This window comes from Acipenser ruthenus, chromosome 9, assembly GCF_902713425.1.
Source record: "Acipenser ruthenus chromosome 9, fAciRut3.2 maternal haplotype, whole genome shotgun sequence".
Classification (NCBI taxonomy): domain Eukaryota; kingdom Metazoa; phylum Chordata; class Actinopteri; order Acipenseriformes; family Acipenseridae; genus Acipenser; species Acipenser ruthenus.
The window spans coordinates 41,957,217-41,970,130 of record NC_081197.1 but is presented as its reverse complement, the minus strand read 5'-3'; the positions used below and the strand labels follow the sequence as shown (position 1 = coordinate 41,970,130).

The window sequence follows — 12,914 nt, the reverse complement described above, 5'->3', positions numbered from 1 at the left end:
CACAACATGCAACCCCTGCATGCACATACCACCATGCAACCCCCTGCATACGCACACACACACACCACCATGCAACCCCTGCACGCACGCACACACACATGCAACCCCTGCACATATGCACACACACAACATGCAACCCCTGCACGTGCACGCACACACACCACATGCAACCCCTGCATGCACACACACACCACCATGCAACCCCTGCACGCACACACACAACATGCAACCCCTGCATGCACAAGCACACACACACACACAATGCAACTCCTGCATGCACATGCACACCACCATGCAACCCCCTGCACGAACACACACACAACATGCAACCCCCTGCACGCACGCACACACACACACACACAAACCCTCTACACTGTCCTGATTAATTTCCCCTCTCCCCCAGGATCGCTACATATATATATATAGACAAACACAAGCCACCCCAGTAAACATCATAACATTGGCCCGATCTCATGTTTATTGACATATCACGTCATATCCAGTCATATTGGAGAAACATATTGTTTCCTCCCTGCTGCTGCAATATGGAACTTGAGGAAATTCAGTCAGCTAATAATATATTTAGTAATAAACTTTTACATCCATCCATCCATTATCATTAACCGCTTACTCCTTTACAGGGTCACGGTGAGCCGGAGCCTAACCCGGCATACACGGGGCGCAAGGCGAGACTACACCCTGGACAGGATGCCAGTCCATCGCAGATAAACTTTTACAGTTAATTATATATAAGTTCATAATGTAATGCAGAACTACAATGGCAGTGCATTGACTCTGTGCTAAGGGGGTACCCCAGTGGTAACATTTTCACATTTTGTCTTACCACTGGTATTACAATTGTATGGACAGATACACAGTGGTAATAGTGCAATACCATGAAACCGTATCAGGATTTGTTACAAACTGATTGCGTTGCCATTTCTGGTTGTGAGTCATTTATGTCCACCTGAGGTGACGACACGCCATGATTGAGTGGGGCGGAGATACTGATATCCAAAGTAAACAGGAAAACATCAGGTTTGATTAACACCCTTTTCATTTGCTGTGATATTTCTTAGCTTGGATATCTCCAGCCCTGCCACACTGGATCAGTTGTTGGTCAAAGCAAAAATTTAAAAAAATGAAAATTGGTAGCAAAGTCCATGCAACCTGTTGTACAAAATAGTCTCCAGAATGTTTCAATGACTAACCAGAGCTGGCTTAAAAATAAATATCTTACTCTAAAAGGTTTGTGATTTATTACAGTATTTTGTTGGCCTCTAAAAAAATAAATGTCAAAAAGCAGCAAGCCTGCTTATAATAGTGTGTGTAGTTTTGGAATGTTTGGAGATGGGTGAAGCAAAATATTTTCTGAAAATAAGGTCATTTGCCATAGCCTTGAAGCAGTTACTTTTGTAGACTTCGCAAACCCTGTGTGCTGGTTCAGACTGTATTGAGAACACCTTACTTTCACTAGGACTTACCCAACAGGTCAGTCAATAAGAAGTATCTATTTGACACGGTTATGTTCCTATCTCTGGCCATGGTTTCAATCATCTAATATAGGCAAAGTATTTCATAAAAGCAACTCCCCGCCCGCTGAAATGTACATACAAGGCTCAGGGCTTCAATGAATTTGCATTAGATTTTATTTTTCGTAATCACTTGAAAGCTTACAAGGTGTTCTATACCTTGGTGTTTAATGACATAAGCAAGGATTATATACAGGACTATAAACTGTCAGCAATGTTACAGAAAACAAAATTTACACTTTTAATTAGCATCTGTAATAAGTATCCCATCATTAATAATAAACATCATAAAGGCCCATATTTTACTGCATTACTTGCTCTTTACACAGTTAGAAAAATATTGGATTTCTTTAAATCTTTATTGATTCATCCCTACAATATACCTGTGCTGAAGACTATATCCTGATGATCGCACTACTTTATTGCCATTTTTGCAAAGGTATAGTGCAGTAACAGTAAGAAATAACAACACACAATGATGGCCTCACGTACCAAGTTTTTAAAATATCAAAGAAACTCTTACAAAGTGCAACACAGAGATTAAGAACTCAACTGGACAGACTCCACAAGGTGCAAAATACATGACAAAAAAATAAATCTGAGGGATAAAAGAAAGCATGGCACTTTATCTGGGAGATACTGAAGGTGCGAACTAGGAAGATGCTTGGTCATTCAATCACACAGGCATGATGCACCTGTTAACACACACACACACCTTCACTGAGCTGGACACTGAAGGTAGGAGGGGAAAGAAATCTTTTCTTTTCATAACAAGGGGGCAAAAAACATAACCTGCCTTAGAAAAGTTATTAAAATATAAAACCAAAAGAGCACAGAGTGTCTCCTATCTTCCGGTAATGTGCTGCGTGCTGTTGAAAATAAAAACCTGAAGACAATATTTCTTTTTGCAAGACTTCTTTAAAAAAAAAAAAACTGAGATACAAAGAAAAAGACAGGTTGCACTATTTAGTGCCCAAGGTGCCCACAGAAAATATATAAATAATTACCTGACCAAACTGCACCACCCAATACAGTGCAGCACGTCTTAACTAAAGCTATGTGAGATTATATACTAGCACATGGCTGCCAAAGCAAAAACAGGGACCAAATGTGTTAAAATATTGTCAATAATGAAATAAACCCTTGCGTTTCACGACTATGTCTTTTGCGTTCTTGTTAGACCTGCAGCAAACAGTGCATGGCAAGCCTTCTGCACCTGGCAAATACTCAGAACAGAACTAAGAAAACCCTTTTGAAAGCTCACAAGCCTATTAAAACTGAACACTAACCTGGGCAACTAATTGTAAGGAGAAAGGAGCATCTTGACCACCTACCCCTTTAGACAAGCAAATCACTGACTGGCACTAGGAACACCAGGTGCTAGCAAACAAGATTCTACTCTTTTCCCAGGCTTCCATTTAAAAATTAAAATATGCAAATAAAATAGATTTTTCTGATTTGACAAAAAAGGACCTTAAATAGAAAGAAAAAAATGTGAGAATATAATTAGTAAATGCCAAATTCCATAACACAAAATGTTCCTCTATACTTTTTTTCTTCTTTAAATTGATTAAAAAAAAAAAAAAAAAAAAAACTCTTGACAAAATCCTTAAAGTTGTGACAGTTGCTGATGCTCCATGGTGGTGACAAGCCTGGCCTTTCAGATGTAAAAAAGTGCACGCCCAGCTGCGCTAGATATGCAGTATGCTACAAAGCACACAAGCAGCTTTATGCCATGCATTGAAAATTGCCATGCCAAGAACTCGAAAAATTGGATTTAATTAACCTAGGCAGGGCAATACCATCAGCCTCCCAACTTTACAGACCAATGGCTTGCACAAATGACTGCATCAGTCATCAGACACCGTAAGAAATACTTCATCGTTTTAGCAAGTTGTACTACAGTACACATTAACATGTTTTAAGTAGCAAGGTTAGTACCGACTTGGAAGAATCATGAACTTAAGCATATGGTGTAGAAACTGAAATATGATAACCCTTTGCATTGTATTAGCAATGAGAAGAATGCACTGTAAAAATACATGCCAATATACTGCACCCTGGAGTATTGTAAAAGGTAACTTTTTTGGAGAGCAATTTAAAGTCACAATTGCTGGCCCTACAATATGTACATTCCCTGTGATTTTCAATTTATTTATTTTTTGTTGGTGGTGGTGCCACAAATAAATAAATAAATAACCCAAGAAACCAGACATGTATCCAGTGCTGCAGCTGTGAACATGCCTGCATCTGCAACAAGGATCATCTCTTTAAGCTTTGTTTACACACTCAAACCACCAGTCAACAGCAACATTTGCGGGAAAAGAAAAAAAGTCTATATTTGAAAGTTTAATTGTCAAATTAAATACATTTTTATTGTACTAAGAATCTAAAACTGTCATGTGTCAGAATAATTACAGAACATGGCCTAAAATGCCTTAGAAATGGCTACCTCCACTTCAGATTGTATTGGTTTTGGCTGACTTCATTTTTTTGAATAAGGGACTTACTCTCCATTTTATTCAAAGAAAGCTAGTTTAGCAATCCACAGAAACTGGGCCCTACTCACAAAACTTCCACCCATCAGTTGGTAAAACAGTTTTTCTTTAAATCTGTTTGTTATTCAAGAACCTGTTCTAGACTACAGTTGGCCAGTTTAAAAGCACTAGCCTAGTCTAGTTTTATAACTATCAAACCTTATTCATAAAAAGACTCAACTCAAATCTTTGTGAATAGAGCACCATGTATACCATTATGAGTTGGAGAGCACCATATTCATTAACAAACTCCACAAAGAAGTAGTTTATAAAGAAACATGGCTATGAATGAAAAATAACATTGTTAAACTACTTGAGGTACATACAGTACTTAAGAATTATACATTTGTTTTTTTAAGTGGGGTATCAACTTTTCTTCAAATGGGAGACCGCAGAAATAATATGAATAATAAAATCTAAATCTCCTCTTATATCCAGAATGTACATGTAATCGAGGCAAGGCAATGCTCAGTTATGGCCATTTGTTTTTTTTTTAATATTTACCTCTACTAACAATATCTACAGAAACACTTGGCCATTTTGTACACAGTGATTATTTTATGCACGTTCCACTGTTTCTCAATATCAGTAAAAATGACCCTATATACATATTTGTACACCCAGCAGAACATATTCAGTCTCCCAGAGGAGTCACTGACTTAAAGCAGGATACCTGAGGTTTTGCAAAAAAAATGATCAATCTGCTTTGCACAGTCCCAAATATACAATTGAGAATTTTAATACAAGAGACACACCTTGTAGAAATTCCAGACACTTCCAGCAGTCAAATGGTTTCAAGCAGCAGGACCCAGATTGCTAGGTTTTCTGTGGATTATCACAACTCAGAAATGGGTTACCTTGTTCACCAACTGATCTTGCCTCTGAGGGAGTACAAGCACTAGGACTCATCTTCAAAAGTCTGGGGCTGATGGTGAACACTTTTTTCATTATCATATATTACAGTTAAATCTTGGTAGGCTTACTTTGTCAAGTCATAAATAATTGACCAACAATCCAGTTGCAATTATCTGCTTTCATGCAAAGACTGACTGGAAGTGATTATCTGGAAATATCAAAAGGAGGGAGGCAAATCAATCTCTCCTCCCATCACATCTTTCACCCACCTTCCTCCCCACCTGCTCTTTTCTTGAATATGTGCACTACGACAATAATTAAAAATAAAAACAGAAGAATCTTTTGCTTTAAGCAGCTGAAGAATGACGGCCCTTCTGAGAGACTTCATCTTGGCTGTTGCTCACTGGAGAATTTCCCCCTGAAGGAGAGAGTGCCTCTTCACTGTGGCATGTGTGCTATTTCAGTATATAGGAGCACTTCTTCATGTCCAGGTCAGGGAGCCTTCACTGGGATGAAGACGATGCTCCACTAAATGAGAATCTGAATGACACAAAACAACAGTAGTGCACGTTATTATAAATGTTTTATCCTTTGCCCTTCAATAAAGGCTATGTAGGTGGCATTTCGGTAAGTTTCAGTTCGGATGGCCTGGATTATGTAGAGCTAAGTTTGGACACTCTCAATTTTGTATAAAATACATACAACAAAACTACCAATCAATTTGGGCCAGACTCTCCCTTCAGGCTCATTTACACTAAGCCTCACCCATCCCATGCATTATTATACTAAGTGCTTAACTTAAAATAAACAAACAAAAAAAAATTGCAACTCAGTTTTGATGCAACTATGAATACATTTCTGCACTGTTCATCTAGCTAAGATAAACATGAAGGTTTAGTACTGACACCGAAATATACTTCTCAAATTCTATTGAGAACCCCCCAAAATTAGGCAGTTACAAGACCAATACTGCCCTATAATACACCTCACTTACAGCGACCTAACTGACTATTGTCTTACTTCACAGAGGTTACTTTAGGAAAATAGTTTTGGATTGAAAAGTGAACTGAAATGAATTTAAGATTAATACAAAAGCACAGTACCTGCCAACAGCCTAATTTGTCAAGCATGGCATTTTATTCTAAATATGCCCGTTCTGAGGATCAATTTTAACAATACCCACCAATGCCACGAGCTTACCTTTGAAGTCTCTGTACTAGTTCAGATATCATAGAGTCAGAGATTCCTGGACATGCTTCCTCTGCTAAGAAAATAGCCTCCCGCAACTCTTCTACCGCTCCTGGTTTACCGCTACTGGCTTCATTTTTCTCTTTCAGCTGTAATGTATGCAAGTAAGTAAATATGAAAATAATAATAATAATAATAATAATAATAATAATAATAATAATAATAATAATTTTTATGTAGTGCCTCTCATATTGGACCATCACAAAGCGCTTTACAGACGTAGGCTGGGAACTGTATTATATGCAGTCACTTACAATAGGACATTGATTTAACATCTCATCCGCAGGATGGAGAACGAGGTTAAGTGATTTGCTCAGGATCACACAGTGAGGCTGTCAGTGGCACAGGTGGGATTTGAACTGGTGACCTTCTGGTTACAAACCCTGGACTTTAACCACTGGGCCACACTGCCTCCTCTATACATTTATTATATATATATATATATATATATATATATATATATATATATATATATATATATATATATATATATATATATATATATATATATATATATTACACATACATACATACATACATTACTGTACATACATACTACGCAAACACACACATATATATACATATATATATATATATATATACACACACACACACAGTGCTCACCCGTTATAACGCGCCTCGTTACAGTGCGGAATCGGTTATAACATGATAGGGTTGTGGCTCCCATTTCCATTTGCTCCATAATGCCATTACAGTAGCCCTTTTATACTCGTTATAAAGCAGAACACAAATAGCACGGTCTTGTAACTATGGCTCCCGACTATAGCGTTATAAAAGGTGTGCATTATATTATATTTATATATATATATATATATATATATATATATATATATATATATATATATATATATATATATATATATATATATATATATAAATAATTTGGCAGAAACACACCAGGCATCAGTAGATGAACTGCTATATTCTATTACAGTTCATCATTTTAGCACACATGCACTCACAGATCTGTCTGCTTGAAAAGTACGTACCTCAGCAAACAATGGAGAAATAATCGTAGACAAGCTCTGTGACAAAGGCCTCTTTGGAGTGTCTTGTACCTGTGATATATGCAAAGGATAGCTCAGAAAGTTTTCTACCACAGGCAAAAAATGTTTTTTTGCTTTAACAATAATGCAAAACTAAACATAATTTAACAAACAGGCTCTACTGGATTAAGAGTCAATACACAAGCCCCTCTTCACACATCCTCTTTATACACATTTATAGAGATTGCACATCTTTTCAATAACCCTGTGAATAAGCTTTTGAGAAAGCTAGGAATAGGCTTCTGACTACGTACATCTACCACTTACCCAATTGTGATACAACTTGCTTAGGACATTGTTTAGCTAATTACTGAGTGTATAAGAATCTGGGGATAAGGAAATGTCTGTCCATCTGTCATTAAAAATCAAACACACATTTACCATATTTGTCTTTTATATTGAGAAATACAAGAAATTATGTTAAATGAAGTGCAGCGTTTCATTTTTACCAAGGAATTTGATATGAAATGTCTGATATAGGAGCAATTAAAACAAAAACTGGTGGCGGATTGACAAATACATTTCTTAACACTAGCCACAGGGAGAGAAATCCCCACGCAGACAGCATGGCATACGCTCAAGAGAATGTGTCTGGTATCCTCCTGTGTTTATTTAAATTCCTTGTATGGCTTCACCCAAAAATGTCAAAGCACTACTTGCACTGTATGTTTACCTTACGAATAACTGTAAAAGCTGAGACCAATGGGAAGTGCACTTTCACTGGCAGAACTGGTGGTTAAAGTAAAGGAGATTTTTTTTTTTGTTAAATATGTGGTAAGTAAAGGAAATGGACTTGCAAAGAGAACAGGCGCATCTAGTCTGCTACAGCACCTTGTTCCTTTCAAACTCCTCCAGATGGGCTGCTCCATTCTGCAGTTTCTTCGGATCCTTTTTCTCCCTAATTGTGTTAAAGATCCAGTCACCAGGGTCGTTTCCACCAGATGCCTGACCATCTTGTTCTCTGAAAATACACATAAAAACAGACATAAACAAAAGAGCAAATTTATACACCCACGCGATACCTTTCCCAAATACATTTGTTTTCTTATTTTCTATTCACCCATTTTAAAAATGAGCAATCTGTAAAAAAAAAAAAAACGCTCTGAACGTTTAAAACAAAAGACAACTTATTTTGTATCATGCATTCATAAATTAAGTCAGCTTGCTATCCCTTCACTATTTTTTGCAAGTTTTATAAACTGCACAATGTGAGCTAACAGAGAAAGCCAATCACAAATAACCTCAGAATAACTTGTATCAAAAAACACGTTTCACAGAGCTGCTTCTCAAACTGAAGACGCAACAATGCAGAAGATACTGTTTGAAGTCCTGTCAAATATGACATATTTTTACAGTACCGAAGCACTTTCTTTTATGTTATAGTATATATCAATATGTTATTTGTTGTGGCACATTAGGGGACTTAGCATTACATTTGCAAAAAGGGAAAACACTATATGTATTTCGTAATTAAAGGTAAAATTCAACACAGAATGTGTAAATCAAAAGATCAAACAGTAATGAAAAAAAAAACACCATAAAGAGAGTCAAAAAAGTTGCTAAGGCCTTCACTTGTGTGTTTTTCAATAAATTGTAATAGCTGTTGAGATGCACTTTGCACCAGCTGTTCCCTGTTAAAAGCAGGTGCATCAGTTTTGACTTCAGATTTGTGAAATGACTGCTCTGGTGACACATTGTTTGTTGTTCATTTATGAATCATGGCTTCTAAAGATGCCAGGTTCAGTCCAGACTGGCAGAGCTGTCCCAATGCTGGAACAGGGGATGCACAAAGACGTGTAGCTGGTCTATTTGTTGTGGCCCCTACTACTGTTTCCATATGTTGGATACCTTATTAAACCACAGGTTTGTACACTGGGCGTCCTGGAGGTTGAGAGAGGCCAACCACACAACGCAATGATCGATATCAACACAATATGTCCAATAAAGACTGATGGTATGAGAGTGAGTGGAGAATGATTTGCTGTATTCAACATCGCTGAATGTGACCGTTTGAGGGGATTCACTAATAGTGTCGGGAGGCCTCTGCATTAAGTGGCATGGATCTTATTGTGCGTCCAAGGGGCGAATTTACAGCTCTATAGTACAAAGACACAGTCTTGGACCCTGTAGTAAAACCATTTACTGGTCCAACTGGCGATGAGTTTGTTCTGATGCAAGACTACAGTGGTTATGGACAGGCTAGCAAGAAGTCTGGAATTTAATCCTTGAAAATGTGTGTCACTGGTGTTATTCACATAATAAAATTATTTAAATGTTAATTTCAGTGCGTAATAGTGAATAAATAATTGAAAAGTTGCTACTTGCATTTTTTTTTGGGTGCAGTGAAGTTAAAAAAGGCATATTCTTTGATTTTTGTTTACTGAAACAATTGGTATTTAAATAGGCCACGTACTGCATCACACACAGGACAACAGTTTAACTGTAAAGATGTGCTTTAACCTTGTATGTTATAATAGCACTCACTCACTCACCATTCTCTTTCAGAGTTACAGAACTCAGTTTGTTTCCAACAGGGGTGTTACATAATAAGAAATAGGAATAAGAATTATATAAGAATTCCCGGCACACTAGGATGTTGTGTACTACAGTAACTAGTTATCATTATGTGTAACCAAACATGATTCTATGTGGGCTAGTTTATAAAAGATAACCTGCTCATTCTTTTTGATAGTCATTATTTGAAGAAAGAAAAAATAATAATTTTCTCCTTGCTGCATGAGTCAATTTGTAGAAAGCAATCCATGGAGTATTTTGCTTCCCACGTGTAGTGGGTGTGTCTCAGGGTAGAAATGGGACAGGAGGGCAGGGGTGTGGGAGGAATATGATGCTGGAAACAGGACTTACGAATCCGACTCGTCTGAGCTCGAATCATCGTGGGACTGTTCGGCTTTCCACCTCTTGTACCGGTCGATCAGCTCTGTTAAATAGGACGTTTTCTTGGCGTGTCGTACAATAAATTTGTGCTTCAAGAGCTCTTTTGCTGTCGGTCTCTAAGGGAAATGAGGTAAAACAGCATGTTACGCTTCTGTTGCAGATGAAAGCAGTTTAGCAATGTGGAGACTCTTGCTTCTCAATAGCCTTTTCACATTTACAGAGAAACCTTTTTGTGTATGTGCTTAGCTACCAGCAAACAAAAAAGGAAAATGTCAAACTAGTGTAATCTGCAATATGATAGAATTTGGCATAAACAGTGTGGAGAAGTAAAAAGAAAGTATGCCACCCTCCTGGGCAGCAAATGGAGGTCTAAATCAAATATACTGTGTCTGGCAAACAAGCTATGTATGCCGTACACACAGACTTGGTTTTGTTGAATGAGCAGAACCTTTAGTTCTTTGTAAATAATAGACAATAGCATAGCACCACTGACTGTCTTCACCTTTTCTTCACCTTTCAACAAGTAGTTTTCAGTATATTAATCCTTTAAAGGCTAAACATGTAGCTAATTTGTTAATACATTGTATGCACCCCAAGTATTAACACAGACCAACCCAGATTTCAGTTGTTACCTCACTAAGAATTAATAATATAGTACTCTACTTACAAAACTGGGCTCTTTATTCAAGCAGGCCTCTATGAATTCTTTAAGAAGTTTGCTGTAGTTTCCTTCCAATGTTGGTGGGTTGTTCTTTGGGATTAGGAATAAAACCTTCATTGGGTGCAGTTCTGAATGAGGGGGTTCCCCTTTTGCCAGTTCAATCGCTGTTATTCCTAATGACCACATGTCAGCCTAAAAAAGAATTGGAATCAGAGTCTTAAACATGCACACTTAAACAGAACACACATAATATTGTAAATAATAAAACAAATGAAAATGGCATGAACAAAAATGATGGGACCCTTAACCTAATATTTTGTTGCACAACCTTTAGAGGCAATCACTGCAATCAAACGTTTTCTGTAGCCCTCAATGAGACTTCTGCACCTGCATATATGTATATATAGACACACACACACACACACACACACACACACATTGTATATAAAAATAAAGAAACAGTAAAAACTCTTCAGAGAGAATAAAACAAAAATAGATGCTTTTCTCTCTGTCATGCTTCATTTTGTGAAAACCACAAAATCCTTTAAGCCGAGCAGAAGACGACACCCATCATTTTTTTTAATACCACTTGTTTCTCTTCCACGCAGCACTTGTGAAGTCCTGTGGCAGTTTTATAAGGTCAGTTGAATTAACATGAATTCATGAAAATTAAGAGCTGAGTGTACAATACAAATATCATGCATTGCTCATGCCTAGATGTAATACATTTAATAATATATATCAAGGCAGATATATATATATATATATAACACAAGCCTGCTGACAAAGTAAACCGGATAATGGGGAACAGTTAATGGTTTGATTCTCCTATCATTTTTTTTCTTTGTTGCTATTTTAAGCAGTGGGAATTTTAATGCATTTCAATGTTTCATGAACTTTACTGCATTTTTGATCAAGCAGGCTTCAGTCTGCTCTTGGATATTTGCACTTCAATATTGTACAGCTGGTACTTCACAGTTTATGTTTAAGTGCCTTTCCACTGGCTGACAGACACACTGTTGTCTCTGGAACTTTAAAATGATTACATGCTGCTGTCTCTAACCTGAACCAGAACTGAGGTTCGCATATGGCTAGAGAAAAAGTAATGACACAAAAAATGATGAAAGATACAGTACAAGACTTTCCAGTGTGTCAACATCCCCACAGGGCTGTTTCAGCACTAGACAACTTTCTGGTGCTTTGGTTAAGAACAAACAAACTCCCCTGGGGAGAACAATAAAACACCTCTTACCTTGGAATCGTAAGCAGACTGCTTTATTACTTCAGGAGCCATCCAGAAGGGCGTGCCTACAAATGTATTCCTCTTTATCTGTGTGTCAGTTAGCTGTCCCGCAACACCAAAATCCGCTAATTTAACATCCCCCTGCTCCGACAATAAGACATTGGCAGCTGTGGAGCAAGAAAAAAAAAAAAAAAAAAAGTATTACGTGCCCAGCTGAATAGACTTATTTAAAACAATTCTTTCCAGTCCCTATTTGACAATTGCAGACCAAAAAGCAATACATACAGATTTAAACTGAATGGAGCTACAGTATGCAATAATTCTAGTTTCTTTATTTTAACAGAAGTTCTGAAACCAGTGACAAATCTAGCCCTTCAGATTACTGAAAGTGGAACCTTTGACCTCATCATTTACATAAACTTTAACCAAGACATAACCCGCTAAAACCCAAAGGTTATATTTCCCATGTGGCCCAAACAGTTTTAAACTGGATGCCTACATACCAAAGACGTGAACTCAATCTTGTGTCAGAATTCCAGAACTGCTGCGTATACTGTAGCAACATTACATTAGTTAGTTCAATGACAAGTGCATAACACAGAAAAAGGCTTTTTACAAAAAAATTCTAAAGGGTTCGGTAGTTTATAATCTCAATGTTGTTATCTAGTTTCTGAAGCCTAACAAGTGAAAACATGTGGCACAGTGATATAAGAACTATATCGGTTAGTCCCTTAGTAAATGAGGAATGCCAGGAAATAGGCCATAACTTTGGAATTGACAGGACAAGCCACAGGGAAAGAAATTCCCATCGGGGCATCCGTATCACAGGAAAATGGCGATTCTGTTGGATAACATGGAAAGAAGTTTGAATGAAAT

General features: G+C 37.3%; 1 protein-coding gene across 1 annotated transcript in view; it reads right to left on the bottom strand.

The window, feature by feature from the left end:
- Nucleotides 1-1,631: 1,631 nt before the first annotated feature.
- The window catches only part of LOC117405928 (serine/threonine-protein kinase 24-like), a 42,492-nt gene continuing 31,209 nt past the window's right edge, over nt 1,632-12,914 (bottom strand). Inside the window, exons 5-11 of the mRNA XM_034009465.3 lie at nt 12,048-12,205; nt 10,802-10,987; nt 10,105-10,250; nt 8,071-8,200; nt 7,183-7,251; nt 6,125-6,261; nt 1,632-5,464 (exon numbers count right to left, since the gene is read on the bottom strand). Coding sequence (XP_033865356.1) covers nt 5,428-5,464; nt 6,125-6,261; nt 7,183-7,251; nt 8,071-8,200; nt 10,105-10,250; nt 10,802-10,987; nt 12,048-12,205 — 863 coding nt within the window. The 3' untranslated portion in view covers nt 1,632-5,427. The remainder of the gene's footprint in view (nt 5,465-6,124; nt 6,262-7,182; nt 7,252-8,070; nt 8,201-10,104; nt 10,251-10,801; nt 10,988-12,047; nt 12,206-12,914) is intronic.